The following is a 27,344-nucleotide window of genomic DNA, read 5'->3' on the forward strand; positions in this document are numbered from 1 at the left end:
TAAACGATACATTTATTTTATTAAATAACTCAGTGACTATGTACACATGGCAATAAAACAAAATACTCTCGTAGTTCACGAAAATAAATACGTAAAAGGTATTGTACGATAACAGCATTCCTTTGAAAAATCACAATTTAACTTATTTCCCCTGTGCAACACCTTTGCTTAGCAATGGTCCTCCTTTATAAAGGTACAAGGCCGGCCACACAACGTAATCCATCCGAGGACCGCTTTTTGTGTAGTGTTTATATGTCGCTGTATTTAATGGTGTTTGATCATCGACCTCTACAAACTCCAGACAGACGGGTGGTTGATGGATGCGCATCTCCCAGCAGATGGATGCGCATGCCTTCACGTAGGTGAAGATACTATTTTCACAATCGTCTAGATTCATCTCTGCAACAACTGCATGAGAGATCATCTGTAAATTGTGATAAATATGTTGTAAATGAGCATTTAGTCGGTGTCATAATTTAGTTTAACTTATTTTTATGGACAAAAGCCTGTATTTAAAATAAACTTAAATAGCAATATTTTGTAATACATTGGAAATAATTAACAATCAATGTTCTTGTTTTTGTGAAATACTGACATTTAATTATTGAATGAATGAAACAGTCAACTTACGGAAATAATTTGACCTTTAATTTCATTTAAAACCCGTTTTCTAATATCGCTGATGAGTTGTTTCTCAGTCGGTTGCAACTTTTCAAAATCAAAAGTAACAGTTGCAATGTCCGTTTCTGATTCCACCTGGAATAATTAAATAAATGTAAAGTCTTATAAACCCTACAATAGGCGCAGTAAGATCGACAACAACCGTAATAAGCGACACTGTTAGTTTTAGATACCTTCTTTAAATCTCTTAACCTGTCATTCACGAAATAAATAAATAAATTTAAATACTGTGACGCAATGACCAACGTTAAATTCCCTGGGTTTATGCCGTCAGTTCACGACGAACAATATGTTTAAAACCCACCAACCTATATTTAAGACTAATGAATAACATATTAACATACTGTATAGGTTTATACCTAAAACGATAACATTATAAAGTAATTCATTTAATCAAGATCCTACCCTTTTAACAATATCCATTCCAGAAGAGCATATACCATGCCTTAGAAATTTATGGTTGCCGTGAACAAGTAGCTTTTCATCCATAGCACTAACTGGTCTTGTAGTAGGTTGAGCATCGTTTTTTGATCCATCGTCTTGAAGCTTTCCTGACAGAGTATCATGCTGTGTCTCTTTGTTTAATGGATTTTGTTGCGACGTTGTCATTCTATTTTCCGTGTCTTGGATTTCCATGGTATTTACGGGTCCAATAATTGTTTTAACGGTGATTTCATTTTCGCAATTTTCAATGGGGGATGTTGTTTTTTCGTCAGGGCCGTTTATGCTCGAAGCATCGGAAACGTTGCAGTTAACATTGTTTTGCTCACTCGAATTGGGTCCACTAACAAAACCAACATGCATGCGCTCTGGTTGATGTTTTTTAATAGTAAATACAATTTTAGTTGATGTTCCCTTTATATCGACCAAAGCCTGCTCGCTTAAGCTCACGCTAAATCCGCACGCTTTCTGAAAAAGGATGCTTGCCATGGCGACTTGTCAAAAAATGTTTAAATCTTAAAGCAGATTCATACAAATAACTAAACGGTAACTTCCAAAAGAATACCTTCAAAATGTTTTTGAATCAAGAGTATTTACCAAACACAATTTCTTGGTTGAAGAAGAACTATCAGAAGTAATAAAGAACACTTTACATTTGTATATAATACATCTACAACCAAACGCAAATACGTCATGGAACAGTTGCTATATCATTCTTATACTGTTTACCTCTCGTATTGTTTATTAAGCTTCCAACAAAATTGTATTGTTTCCAATGAGTGGTTGTATTAAATCTTAAGATATACTAAAACACAAATTTAAATCAAAAGGTTCAAGCAAACCTACCTGCAACATGGTCAAAAGATGTTTAACTGTTTTGACTTCATCGTCGTCCTTCAGTTTTTCAAATGCATCGGTCCATTCGTTGTCATACAGCTCGGAGAAAGCTTCAGCCAGTTTTGTTGGGCGATTAGGATCACTCAGGTCAGCAATATTCGGATTATTTTGTGTTAAACTGGCACTTGCTAACTTACTTAGTCTACAATATGTAATTGCAGGTTGTTGTAATGGTAAATGTAAATAGATTCTTAAAACTTAAATAATCTTACAAACATGATGGCTTAAAATAGTTTTACCAACAAAGTCAATACCTTGAGGTAAGCGATTATCGTTATTCTATCAAAATTCAGATTGAAAAAAAAACGGTTACCTGATAGTAAGATCGTTTATTTCCTGAACAGCGTTCTTCAAAGATTCTTTTAATATGTCTGTTTCAACGTTAAAATTGTGATGCATTTGATGTTCTCTTTCTCCCCAATGTTTTCGCTCCGAAACAAGGGTTGAATTCAATGACTTATTCTGTTTTTCTAAGCTTTTAATTTTTTCTTTTTGTTCTTTACATTCCTCTTCCAACGAAAGAAGCTGATTCTTAATCTGAATTTTCTCACCTAAAAGCCTAAGAATAAACGTCTTGCCATCGTTTTCATTCGTAAAAGTAAAAATATAACAATTATATTAAAATGCATTGTTTAACCTGATACATATAGATAATTACGTAATGCTTTTGTTTAAAGTACTTTCAACCGAATTATATAAGGTAAGAAAATACCATTTCCTCTCGTAAAGTGAAAGTGAAAGTGGGGGCTTGAAAAACAAGCAGAACACTTCATGCAATTAAATATTTAATGTTTTTCCTTAAAATAATCGTACTTATCTTTGTCTGCTGTAAACTTTATAAAAAAAATTCACCCGCCTTTAGAAAATCCCTGATAAAGAGTCAATACTTAATTGTATGTTTACGAATAAATCCTTCTTTGGTGGCTAGATAATAAGTTAAAATTATAATCGTACTATGCGGAAAAGGACCATCATCTTTAACCATAACAAGACGGTATTCGAAATAGTTTTTCAAATAAAATAATAGAAACAATATTAATTGTCAATTTGAAACGGCAATGCGATGAAACATGGAATAATCATGAAATCACAAAATTGGCTCAATATTTGGTTTATTCTGAAACTTTAAATGTACTAAAATACATTTTAACGTACGAAATAATGTATTTTATTGCACATTGATATTTAATAAAAAAAACTTGTTTCATAACGTTAGAAATTATTTTATGTATTCTCATATCTAAATAGTTGGTATATATCTTTATTGACGATATATTTATATAAAAAAATATTTATAAAAATAATCACATATTTATTAAATTACTTACTGAGCCATATCTTTCCTGTACTGCTCAATATCTCTGAAATACAAAAGTGTACTTGATTTAAGTTCAGTTCAGTTCAGTTCAGAGTTGTGTAGCATGTGCAAAACAAACATCCGAAAAGATTTTAAAACAAGGACGTGTTGAGATTGCACGTCATTATATTCTGGATGATTTGGTTGTGATTTTACGCTAGACATATTACTACATAATTATTATTATATCTACCAGGAAGCATCTTTGTCTAAAGCAAAAACAAATATTCAAAATTTAACTTTGAGTAATCAGTTTAATAATCGAATGTTACAATATATAAACACACATGAAGACACCAATATTTACAGACAAAAACTGCGAAACAGCCCTTTGACAACTATTTATGTTCGCAGTTCTTTAATCTCTTGAGCCTTCATTTTTAGTTACGTTTACCGTTGTTTTGCCAATGTTATCTTCCTTATTTCTTCGTTTTGTTTTTCCATATAAACATAGTAATCGGAGGCTTTCTTTTCTGCTTTCTTAAAACTGAAAAATAAAGAATACATTATAAAGTATCTTACTGCCGGAGCATAGCTTTATTGATTGTTCATGATAATTGTATTCACACTTCCATTTGGTTGGAGCCATACAATGGTATAAATTATTGCGGACCGGTATAACTAGTTTGTTTTCTTTTCCTCTATTAGCCAGTATTTAGAAATATTTCAATTACGTAAGCGAATGAAATCTAGGGATGTATTCATTTGTGTCTATTGGACGGAAGTTTTATATTATGTGAGTTCATGATTTTAATCTTTGACCTTGAATTGTTGTAGCTCAAGTGGTTACAAAAACTTCAAACTATTTTATACCAGAACCGTCAAGCATGTTATCTATTAAACGTGTATTGAAAATAAATCCTTCGATTTACTTAAGCTAAATTTATTTAATGTTTTACAGGTGAAATAGATTTACACAGGAAACCAGAATATAGCATCCTGTCGAAAAATATAAAATCGGTAACGGTCACACTATTTGTTTCTTATCGGATTATACAATATTCGAATTATCCTAATTAAATAAGAAATAAATGAAATTTCTTCATCTCCATAAATCGATTTATTGACGAAAGGGTTATACAAAATTCCTTATTAAGAGCGCAAACAATCACATTAAATTAACTTTCACATTTACTTTTAGAGTGTGGGTTGTGTAGAAAACATGATATGAGTTTATTTGATACCAATTTTGTTTATATCATTCTAACCATTTAAATTACTTTTTACTATATTTAATCTATTTTATGTGATTATTACAAACAAAGTTGTACACGTTTCATTACATGAAGCAAAAACGTGAAAATAATAAGGGCATCAAATACAAACTATGAGCATTCATTTCGGCAAAATAAAAATTATTGGATCCCATTCATGAAATGTTTCAGTTGTGTGTGTTTACTAATGTAATTTCTCAATCGTTATGTATAAGTTTTGGTATATTGTCAGGTTGATTGATAATGATCAATTCAAATGAACTTTGATGCATTCTTGAATTTATGTGAATACCCGACCTGACCCGAAAATACCCGACCCGACGAACAATGTCCAATCCGACCTTACAAAGGACTGCTACCGTTGAATCTCTATTAAATACGCGTTTCGAATCGTGAATGTAATTATTTGGATGAATCCCGGTTAAGCCCATATTTACAAAAAAAACGTATGTTTTTTTCTTATTAAGCTAGAATCTTTAATTCTTTTTTATTTTTTTTAAATTGATTCAGACAAATATAAAACACAAGTTAACAAGGTTGAATGTATCAAATTTACATCAAAAGACCAAAGATCAGAGACACGTTGCCAATGCTTTAGAAAATTAAAGATTGTGAAACTCTTTTTATGTGTCGGATATGGACATTTATTGTGTATTATTATTTTCGTAAAATATCCAAAGGACGTTATAACGGTTGTTGTTGGGTGCTGCTTTTCATTATCATTAATTGCACATAATTGTCTTGATATTATCACCGTTCCAATTATTTTTGTTAAGAATTTTGTTGTTTATTTCCTGATATAACGTTACCGTTTAATGCAGATGATGTACTTGTTTGTGTAAAAAGAATATGTTTGTTTTTTATTATTCAATATAAGACATACAATGTATGCATGTATATATCATAAAACAAAGTGATACCATGTAGCAGCAATAAAGTTCAAACATGTTATACAAGATATGCTAATATATACTTTTTTGTTCTTGTGATTAAAAAAAAGGAAAAAATGAAAAAAAGGTTAATATGTATTGTTTTTCTTTTTGGTTGTTTGTAAAAAAACAACAACAACAAAAACAGAATAGTTATGAATAAGGATGAGTTGCATAACGGGGGTAGAAAGCATACTGGACTTGTTTATGAAAGTTTAATGTGTTTCCATTTTGTTCAAATAAGTAAAGTGTATCATTGTTTAGGGCAATCTTTTTTAAATTTGAATCTTCAGTTTTAAATTATTAATAAAACAGATCATGTAAGGTCTTTGTTTTCCGTATTTCATGCTGAATATAAAATATTTCATTAATATAATTATGTAATTCACAGCGTTATTAACCTCTTGTATTTTGAAGGTATTTACCCCTAATTTTAACGTTCCAATTTTAGTTTGGTGAATTTCTGTCGGTTGATGTTAACGAGAGTGTGCGACTAAGGCAGGACTATGTTCAATGTTACGAAAACATACAAATAGGAAGGACTTCGTTAGCCTAGGTCCTCCGGGATTGGTCAATGCAAACTGTAAGTTATTGAACACATTATTGTTCGAAACCTTTGCAACTGGCGGATAAAATGGCACCCCGTACATGTTTGAATTGCCGCATTTATATTTCAGTTAAAATGTACGCATGTTATCACCCTTATCTGAAAATCTGGGTTGGTCGAATTATTTATGTAATGGGTTTATACTAAACGTTTTGAATTTGTCATCTTTCTTAAAATCAGTTTTTTTATAATAGTTTGTATTCTAATGTTTGGGATTTGAAAAGTAAATCGGCGTGTTGCAGAAATATTATAAAATTAATTTTAAATGTATTTTTATTCTCATTTATAGAAGAAGTAATAACATGATAAATAGATCGTTAATGAACAGAGGGGATCATACCTCATAACGAAAAAAGTGATTACTTTTGTGAATATTCACAGTGTCATTTTCTAGTTGCCTTTTCGTCGTTTAAAACGCACATCTTGCATTCATTTATAACTAATAACAATGCTATGATCTAATACAAAAACACTTCATATAACATTGCGTTCGTGACGGTGCCTTTAATTTTTGATCTATTTCACTGATATAAAACGCGCTATTGTTTTACTTATATTGTGTGTAATCTTGTAACTTAGGTGAGTGTTGAAAAAAACAAATTGTACACATCAATTCATAAACTCATGCGCATGATATTTGTTTTATTTAAAAAGTATAGGCCAAAGATCGATGGTATTTACCTTTTTATAAGGTTTTCTTTCTCCGATTGTAGAATATTGATTTGCTGTTTTCTATAACAAGAGAAAGCATTATCAGACAATTGACAATCACATATTGACAGCGTATTTTTAAAAATGGAAGTTTAAGTTTCCATAAATTAAAATATTACTTAAATAACAAAATCATTTCAATGTGTTTGTCTTTATCTAAACAAACACAGCCCTATTCTGTTTTATATGGTTTGTTACCTATTCCGAATTTCTGTCTCCATGTTCTGGATCATTTGTTTAGGGCTTCAAAATAACATATATTACTTTAGTGTATAAAACATGGACGCATGATAACTATCAGTATTTGACAAGTGTTGTGTAATCAAAACATATAGGAACATATTACAAAATTATATAGAGGATATTTGTTGGATTCGGTGGATTATCGATTTTAATTCACGAGTGATCATAGAAAATAATATTTTCACGAGTGGCGCAGCCACGAGTGAAAATATACATTTTATATGATCACGAGTGAATTAAAATCGATAATCCACCGAACCCAACAAATTTTCTTTTTATTTTATGCTTTATTTCACAGTTTATATACATTGTTAAAGAGTTTAACTAAAGAATTACGTTGGGAAAATGACGTCATTTCGTCCAAAAAATGACGTCATTTAACATAAACAGTGAAAATTATCGATAATTTTCACTGATAATTTTCATTGTTTGAAACAGTGAAATTATCAGTTTTAATTCACTGATATTTCTCTATAAACCACCGGAAAGTATAAAATAAATTTATTTAATATATACGACAACGAATGTAACAATTTTGTAAGAAGTCTATTGTTCTTTTTCATTAAATATGTACGTGTTACCGTGTTTTGCTGACTTCTTTCTCAGACTGTAGTGTGGTGACTTGCGCTTTTCTATTATTGGAGAAATCATTCCATTAAGCGTCAACTGACAATTACGTAATGATCAATAATTGAAAATGATTGTGTATTTCATATCCTTTAATAAGCTAAATTTGACACTACAACATAAACATGTTCTAATAGCAAAGCTCAATGATAATTCACATAAATAAAAACTTTGAACTTGGCTTAATATCATTGAAATCTATTCAAGATAATCACCAGTCATTTAATCTTAAAATTAAGTAAACAATTGCATCACATTACCAACTTTCAAGAAAAATTAAACACGATTTTGATTGGTCGATATCTTAATTTTGCCGTATGCGTAAATTTGGTTGGCTATAAGTACTTTCTAATTATCGACATTTCAAGATTCCCAAGCTAACTTTAAATCACTTTTATACGTTTACGTTTTGGATGCTGTTAGTGAACAAAAATGTGATTTTGCATATATTTTTGCGGGGAAAAAACGAAGAGTCGTGTGGATTTAGCTATTTGTACTATAAAGACAGATATTTGAGTATACTTCGGTTTCATATCCCTTTAAAACACCACAACTCTCAATAAAAAGTTGTATCCATTATAGTAGACCCTGGGACCAAACAAAAAGGACATTCACCTTTAAAACATGCCGTGAATTGATTTTCAGGATAAAAACAAAAACATCGTCGAATTTTGGAGTCGTGGATTTTTGATTAAATGAAATATGCCATCATCTCTAAATGCTAATTTGTATCGATATGATTAAACAGCAATTGTTTAAATGTTTCAACGAATCACCAAACAAGATATGTGTTCGTCAGAAACACAATGCCCCGTACTGCGCCGCTTAGAAATAAAATTTCCATTTCTCATTTTGCAGGTATAGAAATCATCTCCCTTTAAAGCTTATTACTTCCCTTGGATTTTGTCCAATCCAACCGGGGAGTCTGTAGACAGTCAAAAATTACCAAGTCAGACATCACTGACAACCAAAGGCTGTGGTTTATCAAAGAGATCATAGCCAGAGTTCATCTTGTATCTATGGACATAAGTCCACAGGTAAGTAATGAACACTACCATTCACAAATTAGAACAGGAAAGAAATGATAATTATATCCTTTAGAAAAAAACCTTTGACAAATCAATCCTTTGAGTTATAAATAATCGAAACTAAAAATAAGTACAGTAACTGTAAAAAGAACTTAAATTCTTGGTAAGGAAATATATAATCTGAGATTTATAATTATATAAATTACTTCCCTTGAAAATAATTGTCTCTAACAAATCTCTATTTTTAGTAGCAAATAATTAAAAGCCACTACCGTGACGGTAGATTCAGCACGCAAAATGTACAGCTTCATGATATACACATGCATGCCAAATATCAAGTTGCTATGTTCAATATTGAATAATTATCTCCCTTTAAAGCTTATTACTTCCATTGGATTTGTATTTTGACCTTAAACCTTGAAGGATGATCTTGTCCTTGACCTTTTACCACGATGTGTTTGTCAGAAACACAGTGCCGCCTACTGCGCCGCTTTGATTTATTTAACAAAAATATATAATTTGGCAGTTCAGATATTTATGTACATTTAAAGCCTATGACTTCCCTTGATTTGTTTTTTCTACCCCGTGACCTAGTTTTTGACCCGGCATGACCCATATTCGAACTTGACCTAGATATTTTCTGGATACAACTTCTGACCAAGTTTCGTAAAGATCGGATGAAAACTATTTGAATTAGAGAGCGGCAACGAAAAGTGTGACAGACTGACAGACAGACTGACGGACAGTACGAAAACTATATACCCCCTTTTCTTCAAAAGGGGGCATAAAAAATATAGCGTTGAAACAAGTATTAATTGCTTTATTTCAAACATGATAGTCTTTTCTGTTGTTATATTTAAGTTTACCTTTCATCGAGTTCTGTCTCCAATGCTTTAATCCTTTTCCGACAGCTTAAAAAACACGTATAAATTAGTGTGCAAACATGCATGCAGGTAAGGTTACTTTGTCGAATGGAATGCACTGTTTGTATGTTCATATTTAAATATGTTTATATTTTAAACGTTCATGTATTAGTGCAGTTTTAGATTTCTATAACGTATGTGAACGGAATTTTTGACACGTTTTTGTATTATGTATTTCGAATTATGACATTGTTCAGCGTGATAAATGATAATTAGTCGAAGCTGTAACTGTTAATCTTTGAATTATTACAGTTGCAGTGTTTTTACTTTAAGCTTAAAAAAATATGCATTGAAACACTTTAGTTAAAAGCACAGTTTAAACAAAACTCAAGCTATTTATCATTTTCTCCGTCTGTTTTTTTAAATGAATTTGATGTAAGTAACTCTTACTTGGCTTCACTGTCATCTTTCTCTTTTAACAGTTTACAGACTTGACTGTATCTATAATAGAGAACAAAGTTCACGTTACTTCCATATGAAAATATTGAGAAACAAGCACATATTATAAAACATACCGTCGACGTTGTCAATAATTAGACATTTTGTATTACTGACATGTTACGCCGGGAGCTTTTAAAGTTCTTTTGTGTCATTTGGAGAGTTAAAGTTCGTATTGTTATTTTTTATGCAGTGTGCAAGTATTTTAAAGACGTATATTATTATTTTATAACTTAACAGTCACGCATTCATGTATATTATTCAATGTAAAGCATTTTATTATCTGTGATAAATACAAGTTCAAATGAAATACAGGTCTGCCCCCATGACTGCAAGTTAATATTTATAATTAAAAAACATAACACTTTTTTATGTTCATTTTTTTTACAATTTATGTTAAGTCCATCTGAAGGGATGGCTGTTGATGTTTATAGGATAACCTTTTCCATTAGAAATAAATTTAGTTCAGATCGTGCATACAAACCTTTTTGCCGGCTGTACGAATTGTATTTTTGCTTACTCTTTTTCGCTTGCTAACCTTTCCCTTAGAAGTAGTATAAGTTTAGACTTGTATGTAACATACAACAAATCTTTGTGTATTCCCCTTAAGCCAACATTTTTATATTTTCTGTTTTGCGGGACCGCCGACCCTTATTTTGCCAAAATGAAATAAAAATAAAATTCAATAAACTTAATTTTATTTTCCTTTTTCCCGCCGACCGTGCAGTTTCATAACGTTGAAAAATTATATTCGTCAACGATTTTTACCTGTTCCCTGAAATGTCCGGATAAAACATGGACTTAACCCGACGCTTGCTTAGTATCGGCTTTTTCATTGGTCGTTTTTATTGAAACAATTGCCATTAGCCAAGAACGAATGCCGATCGAGCTTGTCGAGTCGTCGCCGATCGACAACTGACTTACGTGTTCGCGAATGTAGCCGAATACGAATTTACGTTGCTATCCACATATCTCTCTCTATATTGCCGAGGATACTGACGATAGTCGATGTATCCCGATGGAGAAGGCCTGTTTTTACACACGTCTAAGTTGGCGGTAAGCAGACGAGAAATGTGCGATGAGCGGCGGAAGTGATAAATAAGCTTCAAATTAACAACGAATATCATATGGTTATTAGGGAATAATTTAATGCGTGTATCATTAAACGCAAAATACTATGTTTGAGATAAAAAAAACACAAATATTTATTAGAAATATGCAAAGTGAATTAGCATCAGGGATACCAGTGTTGGAAAATTGGAGTTAAGTCTACTCACAAAGTTAAAGGATCTAAGATGAGTATCGTTCAAAAATGGAAAGAGACAAACATGATTTGATTTATATGTTAGTTGATCTGTGTATAATCAGATTCATATGCATATTCTGCTTTATTATGTTTGTCACCCTGTACAGTTTACTGAAATAGCATTTAACTGAGGATGTCAAGTGCAAGATATTGAAAGGTAAACACATTAAATATATTATTTTAACTCCATTCAATACATCATTAACACAGCAAGAACACTAAAGCGGTTTGTTGATATTTGTTAATGTTTTCACCATAGGCCTTTGATATTAAATTTAAAAAATGCTGAATTAAATTAATACTCTTAAAGAGGTTGTGATTAAATGGTGTATTTAAGAATCTATAGATTATTGCAAGTTTATTATGCATGTGGAAGGATATTAACTAAACGTTGTCTTCATTGTAAGGAGACATTAAAACAGCACTTTATAATACAAAAAAGCTGTCAAACATGCACATAACAATTTTAACTCTGTTCTTATAATCATATTTATAGTGCTTAATGTTTTCCAATTTCATGGTTTATCGGGCTATTTTTCCCAATTTCATGGTTTATCACGCTAATTTTCCCAATCCAAATGGCACACGCTGTAACGAAAAAAAGCAATAAAAATCACTGACTTTTGTTGAGTGTATATATCAAACAACACTGGATAGAGAGCCCTCACACGTGCTCATCCTTAACATAATGCTTGTTTGCTTGCTATCACAATGATTGATAGTTAAAACTGCATATTAAAATTTAATTTTTAAACAATGAAAATCATTCAAAGTAAAAAAAAAAAATAAAAATAGATGGGATGTATGCCACAGCAAACCAGCATTTTTAAAGATGGCATTGCAGGCTTGGGACTGTCGAGGTGCTACATATAGGAAATCTAGTGTTAGAAGTACAATAGCATCACCACTACTACACCATACTACACTACACGCGTGTTTAGTCTCTATTAAATTAATATACATGCAAATCGTGCTTTTACCTATAAATATATATACAAGTATGTCTACTATTATTATAAAAAGCTTGTACAATAGTGTTATAAGATATATAAACACTTAAAGGTATATGCAAGCATACATAAGGTTAAATTGGCTGAGATTTTTAATTTTCAAAAATAAAAATGTTTTTTATTTTTATTTATCCTCCCCTCCCCCGACTCCATTGTTTTTTAAATCTCCCGTAAAACAGAAAAATAAAAAATGTTGGCCTTAAGAGAGACATGCGGTTCTTGTGCTTAGCGGTTTTCGAAACCGTATTTACATATGGACGTATTTAAATGGAAATGCCGACTTCAAGAACCATTACGCTATATGCAGTAATTTAATACTTTTGGCCCTTTGGTTAATATCCTTGTGTGAAGCCATTAGCTTTGAATGTTGTTATTTTAAATTGTCCATTGAAAGAAGACATTTAGAGGAATGGCAGAGTACAAGAATCACAAGTATACTATATATATTTTTAGTTGCATCACTTTGCTTATGTTGTGTGCAGGTTTATATCTTAAGTGAATCATAACTCTGCAAGTGTTGAAAGTGTTCAAATGAACCCTTATATATTGAGTGATGACTTAAGTCGAGTACAAGGAACTTTACTTTCTCTCACCATTAACATAGGTATTGTACATTGTTGATTCTACAGTTGTCAAGCATTAATTCATTTGTAGTAAAAGTCAAGCTATATCTCATTTATCTGTCTGTTTTTTAAAAATGAATTTGATGTAAGTAACTCTTACTTGGCTTCAATGTCATCTTTTTCTTTTTGCTGTTGACTGACTTGACTGTTTCTGTTAAAGAGAAAAAAGTCCGCGTTACTTCCATATAAAAATATTGAAAAAAGCACATATTATAACACATACTGTCAACGTTGTCAATAATTAGACATTTTGTAATACTGAAATACCGGGAGCTTATAAAGTTCTTTTGTGTCATTTGAAGTGTTAATGTTCGTATTTTAATTTTTGATGCAGTGTGCACGTAGACATTTAGAGGAATGGCAGAGTAGAAGAACCACAATTACACTATATGTATTTTAGTAGTTGCAGCACTTTGCCTATAGGCCGTGAGCCACGAACACTTTTGCTCCCCCCCCCCCCCCTGGAGGAATTTAGGAGACCCTATTTTTTTTCATCCTCTATATCCTCTGAGTCTCATGACACATTGTTTGCAATTGGCTAGCGGGGCGTTACTGATAAATTTAACTTTAAAATATATGAGTGTAAAACGTTTTTTTAAATATTTTGTTTAGATTACCTTTAATACAAAATGCAAACTTTGTAAGAAAACAACTTATTTTAACATTCCTTAATAAAGAGTATTGTAATCATTCAAAGCCTTCCTCCTATGTTTATTTAATAATATTTTCTATTAAAATATATGTGACACATACATATTTTACACATATTTGTGTATGATTCTCATACATATTCCTTTAACATACTTATTGTGTGTCAAACATATTATTTCAGATCATAATCACATTATTCTATCAAACAATATGCCAACAAGCTTGGTAAAATGATGACAATAACTAAGGCCACAACAAATTGATGATTTGTTTTACGGATTTTTCCTTCCCACACACCAGATAGTGATTACTTAAATTTAACATGGTACACGTAGTTTTCATTATCAAAGTTATATAAGAAGCTCAGTTTTCTGTCAATGATGGTTTAATAACATGAAACAATAAATAATTCAATAAATATCAAGCATAAGCAGTGATTTTTCTTCGCGTCATAGTTTACAGCCTGTGCCTTTTTGATTGAAATAACGTGCGATAAACCATAAAATTGGGAATATTGAATCATTATAATTATGATTATAGATAGGAGTATGCCAATTGTTGAAGTGCATGTTTAACTGCTTTTGCCGACATGACAAGACAGACGAACGCTGCCATTTGTTTTTACCATAAACAAATCTAACAACGCAAAGCTTTATAACACTCTATGTCGTAAAATACGTAGGTTAAATAAAACTAAATCATGTTATAATAATATGTGCGCAGCAAATTTTTCGCTGCGGGCGCAAAATACAAATAAAAATATTTTTATCAAGTTTTAGAGTTTTAGGTGCGGCGAATCCATCGAACATTTAATCAATTTGTTGTGGCCTAATGTAACAATTATTAATCATGATGATAATAATAACAATAATAGTGATACTAATAATGATGATAAAGAGATAGCATACATAGGAGCTCATCTCTCAGGCAAATAATAGACCGATTAATACTCAACTAAAAATACTTTTTTTATAACCTTATTATTGTATTATCTTTAATATAGTTTCTATTATTATTATTATAATGATTATTATTATAAGCACGGCTGTTTTCGGATAAAAAACCGGAGGTATTGTCATAGCCAGCTCGTCGTCCGACTTCCAGCGTCCGCCGTCCGCGTCGTGCTAAAACCTTAAAATTGGCTCTAAAATCAAAGTGCTTCCACCTACAACTTTGAAACTGCATATGTAGATGCACCTTGATGAGTTCTACACGCAACACCCATTTTTGGGTCACTAGGTCAAAGGTCAAGGTCACTGTGACCTCGTATGTAAAACTTTAAAATAGGCTCTTAAATCAAAGTGCTTCCACCTACAAAACTGCACCACAGCCGAGCGTTGGAACCCGCTATGCGGTGCTCTTCTTATTATAATAACAATAACCATAATAATAATAAATATTATTATTATTATTATTAATATTATTATTATTATTATTATTATTATTATTATTAATTTATACTTTCAAATAAAAGTGTAACTAACGATTTGCCTTTATTTCATTTTCATAGTTAGGACACAGGAGTTATATGACTGATCATCAAACACTTCATCATGCAAATTGTCAATTTCAATACTATCATCATTTTCATCCTCATCCTGATTGGTTTTATCGTCTTGCAACTTTGTACAGAGTATGTCTACTAGCTCACTGTGGAAAATGTCACTTTCAGTCCACACATATTAATAATTTTGATTCCGTTTTCCTCAAGTTTCCAGCCTGTATTTTGAACATCAGGCATGCAGGGATATCTTTCATGGGCGTGTAACCAAATATATATTTGGTAATTAGCACGTCTGGTATGCTGTTAAGTGTTGCTTTACATTGAGGTAGCAAACTTATGTCAATAGTGTCGCATGAGTTCAGAGTATTACCTTTGATCTCACTTCTCTTACAGAAAGTTTCAGACCGGAGCTTATTTACATCTGAGTAATTTTGCTTTTCATACATATAACATACGAAATACTCTTACAATAACAAGTCATCACTACACTCCTGTCTTTCACCAAACTTGGCATAGGTACGCATTAAGTCTGTATTTTTCTCGAGAAGCTTTACTGGACCTACTTTTCCCCCTTCTCGCAAATGCGCTCACAGTATTGCAACCAGTAAAGCTGTGAATTGCGTGTAACACTGAATAAAAGTCATTTCCCTTTTCTTTTGCAATATTGTCTATGTCGATGAGTCTTCGTTTGTTTCCAGTTTCCATGTCATATAGGATTGAACACTCATTTTGTCTCCAATACCTAATAAGAAGCACTTATACATCTGTATCGGGTGATCTCACAATTATGGTTTTGGAGTGTCAGGTGCAAAATAATCATTGTATCTGCTTCCTCTTGAGACGAAAACAGAGATTCGTCTGGAAGTACCTCAGTTATTAGTCCGTCATATCTTGTAAGCAGACAGTATCGTTCACCAAGAACATAATGCATTTGGCGATCCTAAAGTTGTTCTGCATATTTGTCAGTGCTCCATTGTTCCAATAGTAATTTTAGACGCTGTGTTTTGTTAAAATCGTGTAAAAGAATTTTTTTTCACTCCCTGGGCGTTATGGTTTATGCACCTGACAATAGAAATGATGGTGATGATTTGACTGCAGTTTCATGATAGGTATCTGTGACAAAAGAACGACGACACTTTGGAAGGTGACCTAAAGTATTCTGGTCTTTGTTATGAGGAGTTGTATGTCGACCTTGTTTTTGCTACATCTTTAAGTTTTCGTAATCTATAGTCTGTTAGTAAATACACCTCTTTCTTTACTGTACTTTCAAATTGAACAATACATACTTCCCCCTAATGTATCTTTTGGCTAGTTTTCAAGTTCTATGATAGTTTTAGGTTAATAGGCTTTTCCTTTATAAGTTTCTGAAAAGAGACAATTTAGAGAATTTCTGCCACTTTACAAGCACTAGTACTATTTGATTACTATTACACTTCATTTTTAAAAGGCACAATATACCTAGAAACCTAGATTTATTTCATTGAACGTTTTTTTAATCAAAAGTCGTATAAAGAATTAAATAGTACATGTAGCAAGGATTTCACTAGTTATAGTAGAATTACTCTTCTGACTGTATATAATTTACTCGCAAGATTAATTATATATAGAAAACAAGTTTTTAATTACGTTATTGTATATTTTAAAAATATAATTTTATTTTAATAATTTCGCAAAAGACTCGCAATATTGTCAAAATAAAACTGTGTTGACTTGTGCACATATTATTTTGTTCCTCTCTTATTCGCAATTTAATTTCAAATGAAAATTGCTCTGGAATGTGCTGTCTGTATTATTTCAAGGAGAAACAGCAATGACATTTTCTTGGATATTTAATAAACAGAGATAGCTATATAAATATGAACATAATAATAACCCTTGGAACAAATATATAGAGCGAATTGAGCACATTCATCAAAAGAGCCTGAGGTGTGATAAGTTTACTTGCATTCCTTGCAGTACAAATCCTGCAGTATGAAAACATAACAGTTGATAGAACATCATATTTCGGCTAAATTATAACTCATTTTTGAAAAATACATTAAGATGTATTTCTGATATACAAAAACTGATCAAATAATTAAGAAATAAATTCCATTTACTATTTCATGGCATTTTGAAAGTCAAAACTTTGGTTTCGTCTGTAGAAATTCAATAAAATGAACTGATCCAAACAAAGGGACGTAACGTTTTGTAAAAATAGTTAATATTTACAATTTGTGTGTATCAAAGATACACTTTGTAGGTATACTTGTCATTCACAATGTCTAAAATCGATAGAATATGTTTGTGCAGCAGTTATTTAGCAACCTTATTGTTTTAAAAGTATAAATAGCAGATGTATTGCAAATTGAAAAGAGTAAAAATGAAAAATAAGGGGTATGTGTTTCAAAGTCCCATAACTCTGTAAATCCCCGACAGAATTTTGCAAACTTTTGCCAGAGAATGCCAACTACCTAGAGGATTAAGAAAAATATAACCTTGAAATTCCCCCTTTGGGGGAGAAGGGTCATAATGCAGCTCAAGGTCTACTATGTTTTGTGCAGGTTTGTATCTTAAATGAACTCTCATATATTGAGTGATGGCTGAAGTCGAGGGAATGGAGTTAAACTTTCTCTTCACTATTTACATAGTATTGCACTTTGTTAATTCTACAGTTTTCAAGCATTAATTCATTAGTTCTTTTCAAATTAATTTTAAAGTAATTATAGGTTACTAGTTTGTGTACAAAACATAACGAAATACTTAAATTTTGGAGTGCAAAATATTAATTTTATGTGATAGTTTAGAACTTCAAATGAAAATGGCTTTGAGAGCAAGTTCTGAATAAAAGTTCGTTCATCTTTTTCTACAATATTAACCGATTTCCCATTGTTTATATCCGTGTAGGCTCTATCAATCCATCACAATTGAACATTGAGAGAACATTGTGGGTAAGTGCGCAGTGCTTTTTTGAGTTGTTGTTCGTGGAATGTTTCTTGTGGAAAGCTCAATAACATAGTGTAACACAGTCATGACTCAAACGTTGTTAAAGGATTTGAATTAAACTTCTAACAAATGTAAAATACTTTCATTGGAAGTTTGGAGTAAAAGAAGCTAAAGGCCTTCGATATTAATGGAGTTCTTGCTACAATCAAAACCCGACGGCTCAAACTCGATTTTGCTTGAATTTGCGGTAGGCTAAAAGTCTCCCGAAGCACCAATTCGTTATTGCTATAAATTCATGTAAATTTCGGTCGCTTGGCTCGAAGTCGTGAGGGTCGTATTATCAGATGGCTCGAACTGTTTTCTTAGTTCCGGTCTAATGTTCACACTCTTTTTGTTTGGCTAGAACTCGCTTCGGTCCACACAAAGATACTGATCGATCAGGAGCGCTTGATAATTGCGATGCTTGGCCAAAGTTGTTTCAAACTTATCAACGACTGAATCGTTTATTAATTTGAGTAAGATCGCTCATCTTTAAATGAGTTAAAACAAGAGGAAAAAACGCCGCATTGTTAGATGTAGAAGACAACCGTATCAAACGCACAACCGACCACGTCCGTGAAGTCAGCAATGGAAGCGATACAATCCGGAAATGTCTAGAAGAATGAGAAGACTCGCAAAGTCTACTTGATCCAATTTAAATCTTGAAAGATGGAAGCTAAGCGACGACCAAAGTTGTCAGCTATGCAGCCAGTGAGGGACACAAGCACGTGTCCTCTCATCCTGTCATATTGCTATGTCTCAAGGTCGTTACAGATGGAGGCATGACCAAGTCCTGCGAGTGGTTGCGGTCATCATGGAGCAAGATAGAAAGAAGGAGCGACAAATCAACACCAGAGGTCCAGGTTACATCAACTTAGTGAGTGAAGGACAGAAGGCAAAAGGTAGCAAGAACACAAGTCTGCTACAAGAGGCAAGACACGGGGAGATGATGAAGGTGTTTCTCGCACAGAAACTCGTATTCCCAGATGTTGGTAAAACAAACCTACGTCCTGACATAGTCATATGGTCAACAGCTCCAACGCAGATGCTATTCCTGGAACTTACTGTCCCTTGTTAAGAATGAATTGATGAGGCAAATGAAAAAAGGTCAAATTACCAAGAACTGGCAGGTATGTACAGGGAGAGAGGGTAGGGGCTTTCCTGCACAATCCTTGTGGAAAGCGTTTGGAACTTTGGGTATCAAAGGAAGGGCTAGGGAAAGCTATATGCGGGCCCTTGTTAAGGCGGCAGAGAGGGCGCCCAGATAGATGTGGCTACGACGCAATGAAACAACATAAAAGCCATCACAGACGAGCAATGCCTGATCAACACTGCTGCCCCGCCATCAAGAGGGTGTTTCTAGATAAGGGGCGAAACAACTGATGATTGATGGGAACTCGGTTGAAGACGGCTGTGTTGCACTCAACATAAAAAACATTCGTATTTCGACGAAAATTCATCAAAACCTCAAAAACTGATATCAAGTCATTCTCAAAAAATCATAAACGAATAAATATCTAGTGTTGTGTAGTTTTCCTGTGATTTGAATATAGTTCCTGTTAATGTTTTGTATTTTAGTGTGAGTCATCGGGTTTCGACATTGTTTGTTTAGACGTCTTGTGCAATAAAAACATTACTATAATTGTGTATAATTTTAATCACTAAATTAAATTTGTCGTTTTTCCTCAACTTTTAAGTTGAAAACAATACTGTATAGGCTTATTTGGCCATTCGGGACTTTAAAATAGCGGCATAACTAATTTATACAAATCAGGGAATACATCTTAACAAAAACTAGATGTTCCACAAACACTAATGCCTCTACGACATATGTTTTGACAAACACAAATCCACCGGTAAAGTGAACTTAGTTCCACGCAAAAACTGATTATTATAGTCATATACTCACGTGTGCAGGTACATTATTCATTAAAGTTGGATGGAATTAAGTTTGATCATAAACCAATCAGGAATAGTATTTACCTCGCAAATAAGCATTTTCAATTTTAACCAACTCGTTCATCTTTAACTCAAGCATTTTTTCGCTAAAGTTTGCTCTTTTTTTCTTTCTTTTTTTCAACCAATCTTAAATATAGATCTCAACAAAATCTATGTCATTGTTTATTTGCACTTAAGTAAGTATATGTATCAAAAATGGTTGTTTTTATGCCTCCTCTCGTAATAACACTGTTCCGCCATTATTTTTATTTTATAAGCAAATAAGATTCACCAGGATAGTCGAAATTATTGCATACGTATTTTTGGAATGTTGAAACATGCTCAGCCATGGATATTGACAAATAAACGTTCGTTCATTCAGCAAAATATCGCAGTACTTTCAATTACAGACCGTGCATGGTGAAAGTACATGCATATGTTGCTGTATTATATGTGAATATTTGTTCATGTGATACTTTCGTTTCCTTTTTTTAAGCTAAGTTAAATTTTGTATGTTGTTGAATCATGAACAATCAGTTCTTAAACAAATCATAATCTATGAATTTATTAACATAAACAAAACGACTGATACTTCTGAATGAAAAGAATAATATAGTTTTATCATGACTGTATTAATATATACAATAAAGCAGTTATACATACACGTATTCAGGTTTATATTCTGCTTGTTCATCGACATCCATCGGGACGATAGTCCTTTGCTCACTCTGGTCACTGAAAATAGGATGAACAATCATTTCACAACTAATTTGCGTAACAACTGGAACTCAAATAGATCCTCAATTATACTTCGGGTGCAATGTTTCAAATATTGGTATTATGTTTATCACAACCGTCATCGTGTTTATGCCGTCGATTGGGAACTATGTAAGAACATATTGCGTCAATTTGTTTTGAACGATATTATCAACGGATATTGAATTTTGACCACAGTATCAATTACACACATGTAATAAATAAATACAGTTAAATATAATAAGCGTGCACTTACAGAAATTTCTTTCAAAAAAGATTTACAATTGTCCAGTCAATACGTTGTTTTCTAAACTGCTTTCTGTGGGGTTCATGTTTGTGCATATTCCAGACTCTTCATCAGAAGTTCGAAGCAGTAATCTTGAAACAAGTTAAAATTAAATGTGTTTACAAGAACATATATGAATCCGTATAAAATAAAAATAAAACATAAAATATATACATAAGTTACAAAAGTATTTAATAAGGGTCACATTATATATTATACCTTTACCCCCGATCTGTAAGTTGTACCCATTAATTTAAATTATCATTTAGTTGTTTTAGCTCATCTATACTGTTGTATCAGCAAGCTCAAAATAATAAACCACGGCATACGTTTTACAACTATAACGGTGAAATTATCAAGATATAGCTTCGTCATCTGTTTCGGTTTTGTTGAAATGTCAACTTCATTTCAAACTTAAAAAATATATATGTAAATCTGCGATAGAAACATCCAAAAAATTATGTGTGCTCATATCACTTCCTTTCATGATTCTTTTTAACTTTTGTTCGGCGGAACTGTCAAGCCGGAATATTTAATGATTATCCCGCAAAATATCCCGAATGAATATATCATATCATAGAAATGGATGATTTGATAGGAATCCTCCAAAACATTCGCTACTATTATATTTTTCGAGATGAATAGGGAACCAGTTTTGAATCCGACATATACTTATATTTGTTTACGGCTTTGTCATACTTTAGTATGTGAGTAACATGTATTCAGTGCTAAATTTCGAAACGCTCTCTCTCCTTAATTGAATTATTTTTTATTATCCTACCTGTTGCAAACATTGACCTCATAAAGCAGGGTCGAATAAATTGTCCTATCTCCGGTCAACCGGAAGTATGCTATTCCTACGCACGCTGTGACACAAAGTTGAGTGCAACCTTTCCAATACACTTCACAAGGGTGTAGTATTTTACCAATATCGGCTGCTATCGTTATTGTAGACCAAGAAAAATATCACATTCTCGATTCGTTTTTTATTTCTTCTCATATTTTTAACATGAAAGTATTAAAAGAAACACTTTAAAATGGAACTATTTTTTACGTGACACAATCGGTTGTTATTCGGTCGTCAGGAATGTTGTGTACATGTAGGAGGCTCGACAAGAATAATTATATTGTTCTGTCAATTTATCATTTGATCATAATTTGATAAGTTAACATGTGTCAACGGAATGAAGCAGGATAAATCGAATACATGGTTGGTGCCGAGATTGACAACGTTTATCCGATTCGGCCCGAAAAAAGAAAAATAGGGCTCCCTAAAGCTCGTCCTATTTTCTTTTTCTTAGCCTCACCGGATAAACTTTCTCCATCTCGGCACCAATCATGTATTCTCTATTTTCTCGCTCGACTCTTAAGCAAAGACGCCATATAATGAAGTTCAGTCATTGGCTTTTCTGACGCAAAACTTGTATCATATGTATCCATCAAACGGCTGAATACATGAACTCAAAATATTAAACATTAACGACCACCAAACGATCTTGCATGGAAATGGCAAGTGGGCTCGTTTTATATACTTGGAGACTTTTCTAACGCATCACGTAAGCATATCAATATAGCTCCCTTATTTTTGAACGGATTGTGTTGAAATTTGGACCAAGAATAACACATATCTGATAATTCCTTTAAATTTAATTTACATTAAAAACCAACAAAATATAAAACTAAACAACAAAAGTCAAATTCGCAAACTCATAAAACGTAAATTAATAACAATGTGAAAAGCACGAATATCACACATTCGAGTGGCTAATACTTTGTGTGTCCTCCCATGGCTCTTACAACGTGTAAACATCTATTTCTCATGGAAGCAACCTAGTTAATAATTAAACGTTGAGGGATATTACACCACTCTTCCACAAGGGCATGTTCTATTTCACGTAAAGTGAGTGGTGCCACTGGTCTTCTGCGTACCCGCCTGTCCAATTTATCCCAAAGGTGTTCGATTACAGTTAGATCGGGTGACTTTGGAGGGAAAGGAAGCAAACGAACGTTCTGTTGTTGTAGTAACGCCTGCGTCGCGCGTGCTGTATGAGCAGATGCTCCGTTCCTACAACAAAACCATACCGCGTCCGCCGGCCCGTATGTGCGGAATTGCAACTGGGAGCAAAACTTCCTGCTGATATCTAACAGCGTTTATATTGCTGTGGATTTTCACCAAATCTGTCTTGGTGTGTAACGACACTCCAGCCCACACCATAACGGAACCACCGCCATGTGGATCACGCTGAAACACACAATCATCGTTTAGGCGTTCACCACGACGTCTGTATACGCGCATCCGTCCATCGTTGTGATACAGGTTGAAGCGATTCTCGTCAGTGAACAAGACGTGTGTCCAGTCTGATCGTGTCATACGCTGGTGCTGACGAGTCCATCGGTTACGCAGCTCACGGTGGCGTGGTGACAGAATGAGTCCCCGAAAAGGCCGCCTATCTCGCAGTCCCTGAGCGCAGAGCCTCCTAACAACAGTTTTAGAACATACGCAATGTGCCTGTACCACGTGACTTTTTCGGCTATGTGTGGGACAATCGAATGTCAAGAAAACATCGCTTCAGGTAACGTTTTTGATAATTTCTTTTTTAATTCAAAACCATTTAAAAAATCAAAGCGCTGAAGGCACTGAATTTGTTCGCTGTTGTATAATCTTAGACGCAACTCAGTTTTAAAATTATGTTATAGCTTTTTATATCGCAAGTTTTAAATGACCATTAACCATACAAATTTATAAAGAGTGTGTCTTAAAACACAGGTCGAGATGTGTAGGTTTTTTTTCAAATCATTGATACAGCTAATCAGTGTGCACATGCTAATCTTATTTGACATGCATTAAGCCCCGTTTTCCCTGAAAGCAGCCAATATGAACAGATTTCAATAATAAACACTAAACTGGCCAACGTTGTCTTACAAGCTGTTAAATACACACTATGCACTGTACCAGTGAGAACAGGCAGATGCGGTGGTTAAAGCAGACGCTTTTAGCATTCTGTCGTCTGCTAAATTTTACTGGAGTTATCCACACTGGCAGTCACGGGTTACGGTTCCTAGCGTAGCTAAGGCATACTGATTTGCAAAATTCGGTCTGCATTATTTGTAACGCTCACAAATAAAAACAAAGACGAGTGTCCGGTTATTGTCAAAATACACAACTTTGTTAAGTTTGCGCAAAAGTAATTAAGTATTTTGTCCAAAAAGTAAAACCGCGTGTTTGAAAACACACGAAGTGAAATGCTATGTGTGGTAAAAAAAATATTCAATCAACAAAAACGTTCATTCTAATATTGTCGAAGGTTTGAAAAATAGGGCGGACATTGCAATTCTTCATAGAGAAGCTACATACATTGTATGTTTGCGCAAATACATCTGATTCGGAGAGTGTGTATAAAAATGTAATTATGCTATGTGTGGGACACATTTTTGAAATGCTATGTGTGGTATACAAACTAAACCAGAGAATCGAAAGATTGATATAAACGTCAATAATATTTTAAGTCTGTCTTAATAACAAAAGTTGGTCAATAGAACATTGTTTATACTGTTTTGCGCGCTTAAAATATGATAATCACGACGTTCATGTTTTTTGAAATTTCTGCCAAAGCCTAACTATGGAGGACATATTTCTACCAAAGACACGTGCAACCTAAACAAACAAACAATCCACAACTTTCTTAATTACACATTACGACATTTTTAAATAGTTATATTTAAAACAGTTCATCCGAGCCATATTGCTTATTTAAATTAATTTTATTGTTTTCCTGGTGTAAAAACCCTTCCAGAAGGATGAAAATGAAATTAACATTAAAATAATATCGCGTTTCACCATTTCCACGTGCAAAAATATGGACCATACCTACCCCACGTGCTAAAGCGTCCAATCGTCACGAATGAATGATTTTATCGTGAGCTTGCATAGAATGTTTTTATATGATCGCATGTAAAATTTTAAATCAATATCTTTACTCGTAACTGAGATATTTAAGATTGAAAAGTGATGCGTTAGAAAAGTCCCGAAGTGTATGTTAGGAGAGTTTCCGCGTTCGATTTGAAAACACAGAGCAGCCATGTAAGTTTTACAGCTGATGCTTTTGCTATGTGCGCATGTTGGTGGTCGCAAAATTGTTGTTTGAGAATATGTTTTGCAAAATACAATTTATTCACCTTAGAAATTCTTACAATCGTGAACAGCATGTGTGTGCTGTACGTGCAAATTGCAAATGGACGTATGCGAACACTTTTGATTTTCTTTTGCAAATGTGCTCGAAAAAATATGTGTTGTAATATTTGATTAATAAACAAGACTTACAATAAGACGATTTCCGACTGGTGGATTGTGAAAGCCGCAATACTAATTAACATAAGCTCGTACCGCAACTGCAACACATGTATATATGCAAATATCACATCACTTATAACGAAAATGTCGTCAAAAATACCCAATAAAATATATTTAAAAAAAACAACACATATTTTAACGAGTTCAACATGGTATAAAGACTATACCTTAAACACTTTCTAGCTTACAGAAACTTGAATGGACGGTACTTGGGAATGGATTAATATACTAGGTTCTCTATTAGACAAATTTGTAAATAAGTCGTTACAGCAATCAGTTTACATAAATGATAACTCAGCAACCAGGAATGAATACTTTTTTGTGTGTGTTCGATTGCGATTAACTGATTAATGATTTTCACTGAAAGTAAGTAATTTCAAAATTGTATCATTTTTATGATAGTTTACCTTATTAATTGTGTTTGTAAATTTTGACAAATTTTGTTGAAAAAACAACAACAATACATAACGAAATATACGAGAGATGCGTTAGAAGTGCTTTTACGTGTATTCGATAGGCAATGCTCAATTACTTTCATTTCCCTGGTAAAAAATATTTTGGTAGTTACTATTAGTTCTAAAATAGCACATGAACACAATGCGTTATGCAATTGTGTGGAGTCTACTACATGAGCATAGAAACTTTGATGATAAATGTTTACTTTAAATGTTTTTAGCACGTGTAAAACAATACAAATATTTTTTGCCATGTTATTAGGCTGTTTTTATATATCATATTAATAGCTTTATAAACCTTTATAGATGTAATTTTCCTACAGAGATAATGTTGACGATGAGCGAATTACAATGCAATCTCTCTCGATAAGTTAATCTTTGGGTCCAACTGACGATGTACAATTGTAAAGGAGATAAAACTACAAATGACTCGATAAATGGGCATCCTTTCATATGAACAATCTTCGTACAAAAAATATTTAGTTTTACCAACTATCTGACTCGTGTACATACATAATATCCTGGAATCGGACTAAAAACATTTTTACGTTGATTAAATTAATATTTTCCAATGACCAAAAGATGGTAAAATACATGCTTATCGATATATCTTACACATGTTTGCGCCTGTTTAAAGAGTAAGGTACAGAGCGCGAAACTGTATTCAGTAATTCAAAATTGTATGCTATTTTCATCAACTTTGTTAGGCATATTGTTTATTGTTTTAAATGAGTAAAATCGTGATGAACTGATTTTCCTTGTTCGCATACATGTACACATAACTGTTGTCACAGATTATCTTTCAAACATTTTTGTCGTAAATATACCCGACCTGAACAGAATACAAAACGAACGATTGCATTTATAATTTCATACACAATAATGTGTATGAAAATACACAGCTTTAACGCAAATTGAAATGGGTTAATGGGTGTTAACAAAACATAGATTAAACATGTAAAAAAGATAAAACATAGTTTTGTTACAAAACCGGAGAATTTTATTTTCGCTTGATTCTTTATTATTAAACTACCGTGTTTAAAAGTACATTTCATACAAAATCGACCACTTATTAACGATGTGGAAACCTATTTTCATCCTACTTTCGATTTACCAATTATAACCACATATTTTATACAAATCAATTTGTTAACAGCAAGAACAGAATTATAATAAACAGTTTTAATCATCTACAGACCAAACGTGTGACAATAAGAGTTTCTCCATTAAACACTCGAAAAGCTGCGATCCTGTGTTTTTCCTTCTTCGTGTTTATTTCTCTTCCTGTTGTATTAGCGTTTGCCTTATACAAAAACACCCAATATCGGTTTTTCACAGTTGACCTCATTCAATGTGTATCATACGACTGATATACATTCGGTTTCATATGTATTTATTGTAAGG

The 27,344-nt window shown here is 32.8% G+C and overlaps 1 protein-coding gene across 3 annotated transcripts; it reads right to left on the reverse strand.

Annotated features, from left to right (window-relative positions):
• LOC127876413 (nuclear mitotic apparatus protein 1-like) lies at positions 1-27,305 on the reverse strand. 3 transcript variants are annotated; one of them, XM_052421666.1, is made up of 17 exons: positions 27,139-27,305; positions 25,456-25,523; positions 21,131-21,226; positions 20,756-20,827; positions 13,136-13,186; positions 10,049-10,099; positions 9,602-9,646; positions 7,662-7,712; positions 7,036-7,080; positions 6,808-6,858; positions 3,771-3,863; positions 3,348-3,380; positions 2,333-2,578; positions 1,969-2,161; positions 1,087-1,590; positions 631-756; positions 1-424 (listed from the first exon to the last, which is right to left on the reverse strand). In XM_052421666.1, exons 1-17 carry the CDS (start codon positions 27,286-27,288, stop codon positions 143-145), a joined length of 2,157 nt encoding a protein of 718 aa, XP_052277626.1. In that variant the 5' UTR covers positions 27,289-27,305; the 3' UTR covers positions 1-142. The 3 variants fall into 3 exon arrangements, with proteins under 3 accessions (XP_052277626.1, XP_052277628.1, XP_052277627.1); XM_052421668.1 differs by lacking the exon at positions 27,139-27,305 and having other exon boundaries at positions 21,105-21,226; positions 25,456-25,507; XM_052421667.1 differs by lacking the exons at positions 6,808-6,858; positions 7,036-7,080; positions 7,662-7,712; positions 9,602-9,646; positions 10,049-10,099.
• Positions 27,306-27,344: the final 39 nt, after the last annotated feature.

The sequence above is a fragment of the Dreissena polymorpha genome, chromosome 4 (genome assembly GCF_020536995.1).
Source record: "Dreissena polymorpha isolate Duluth1 chromosome 4, UMN_Dpol_1.0, whole genome shotgun sequence".
NCBI lineage: Eukaryota > Metazoa > Mollusca > Bivalvia > Myida > Dreissenidae > Dreissena > Dreissena polymorpha.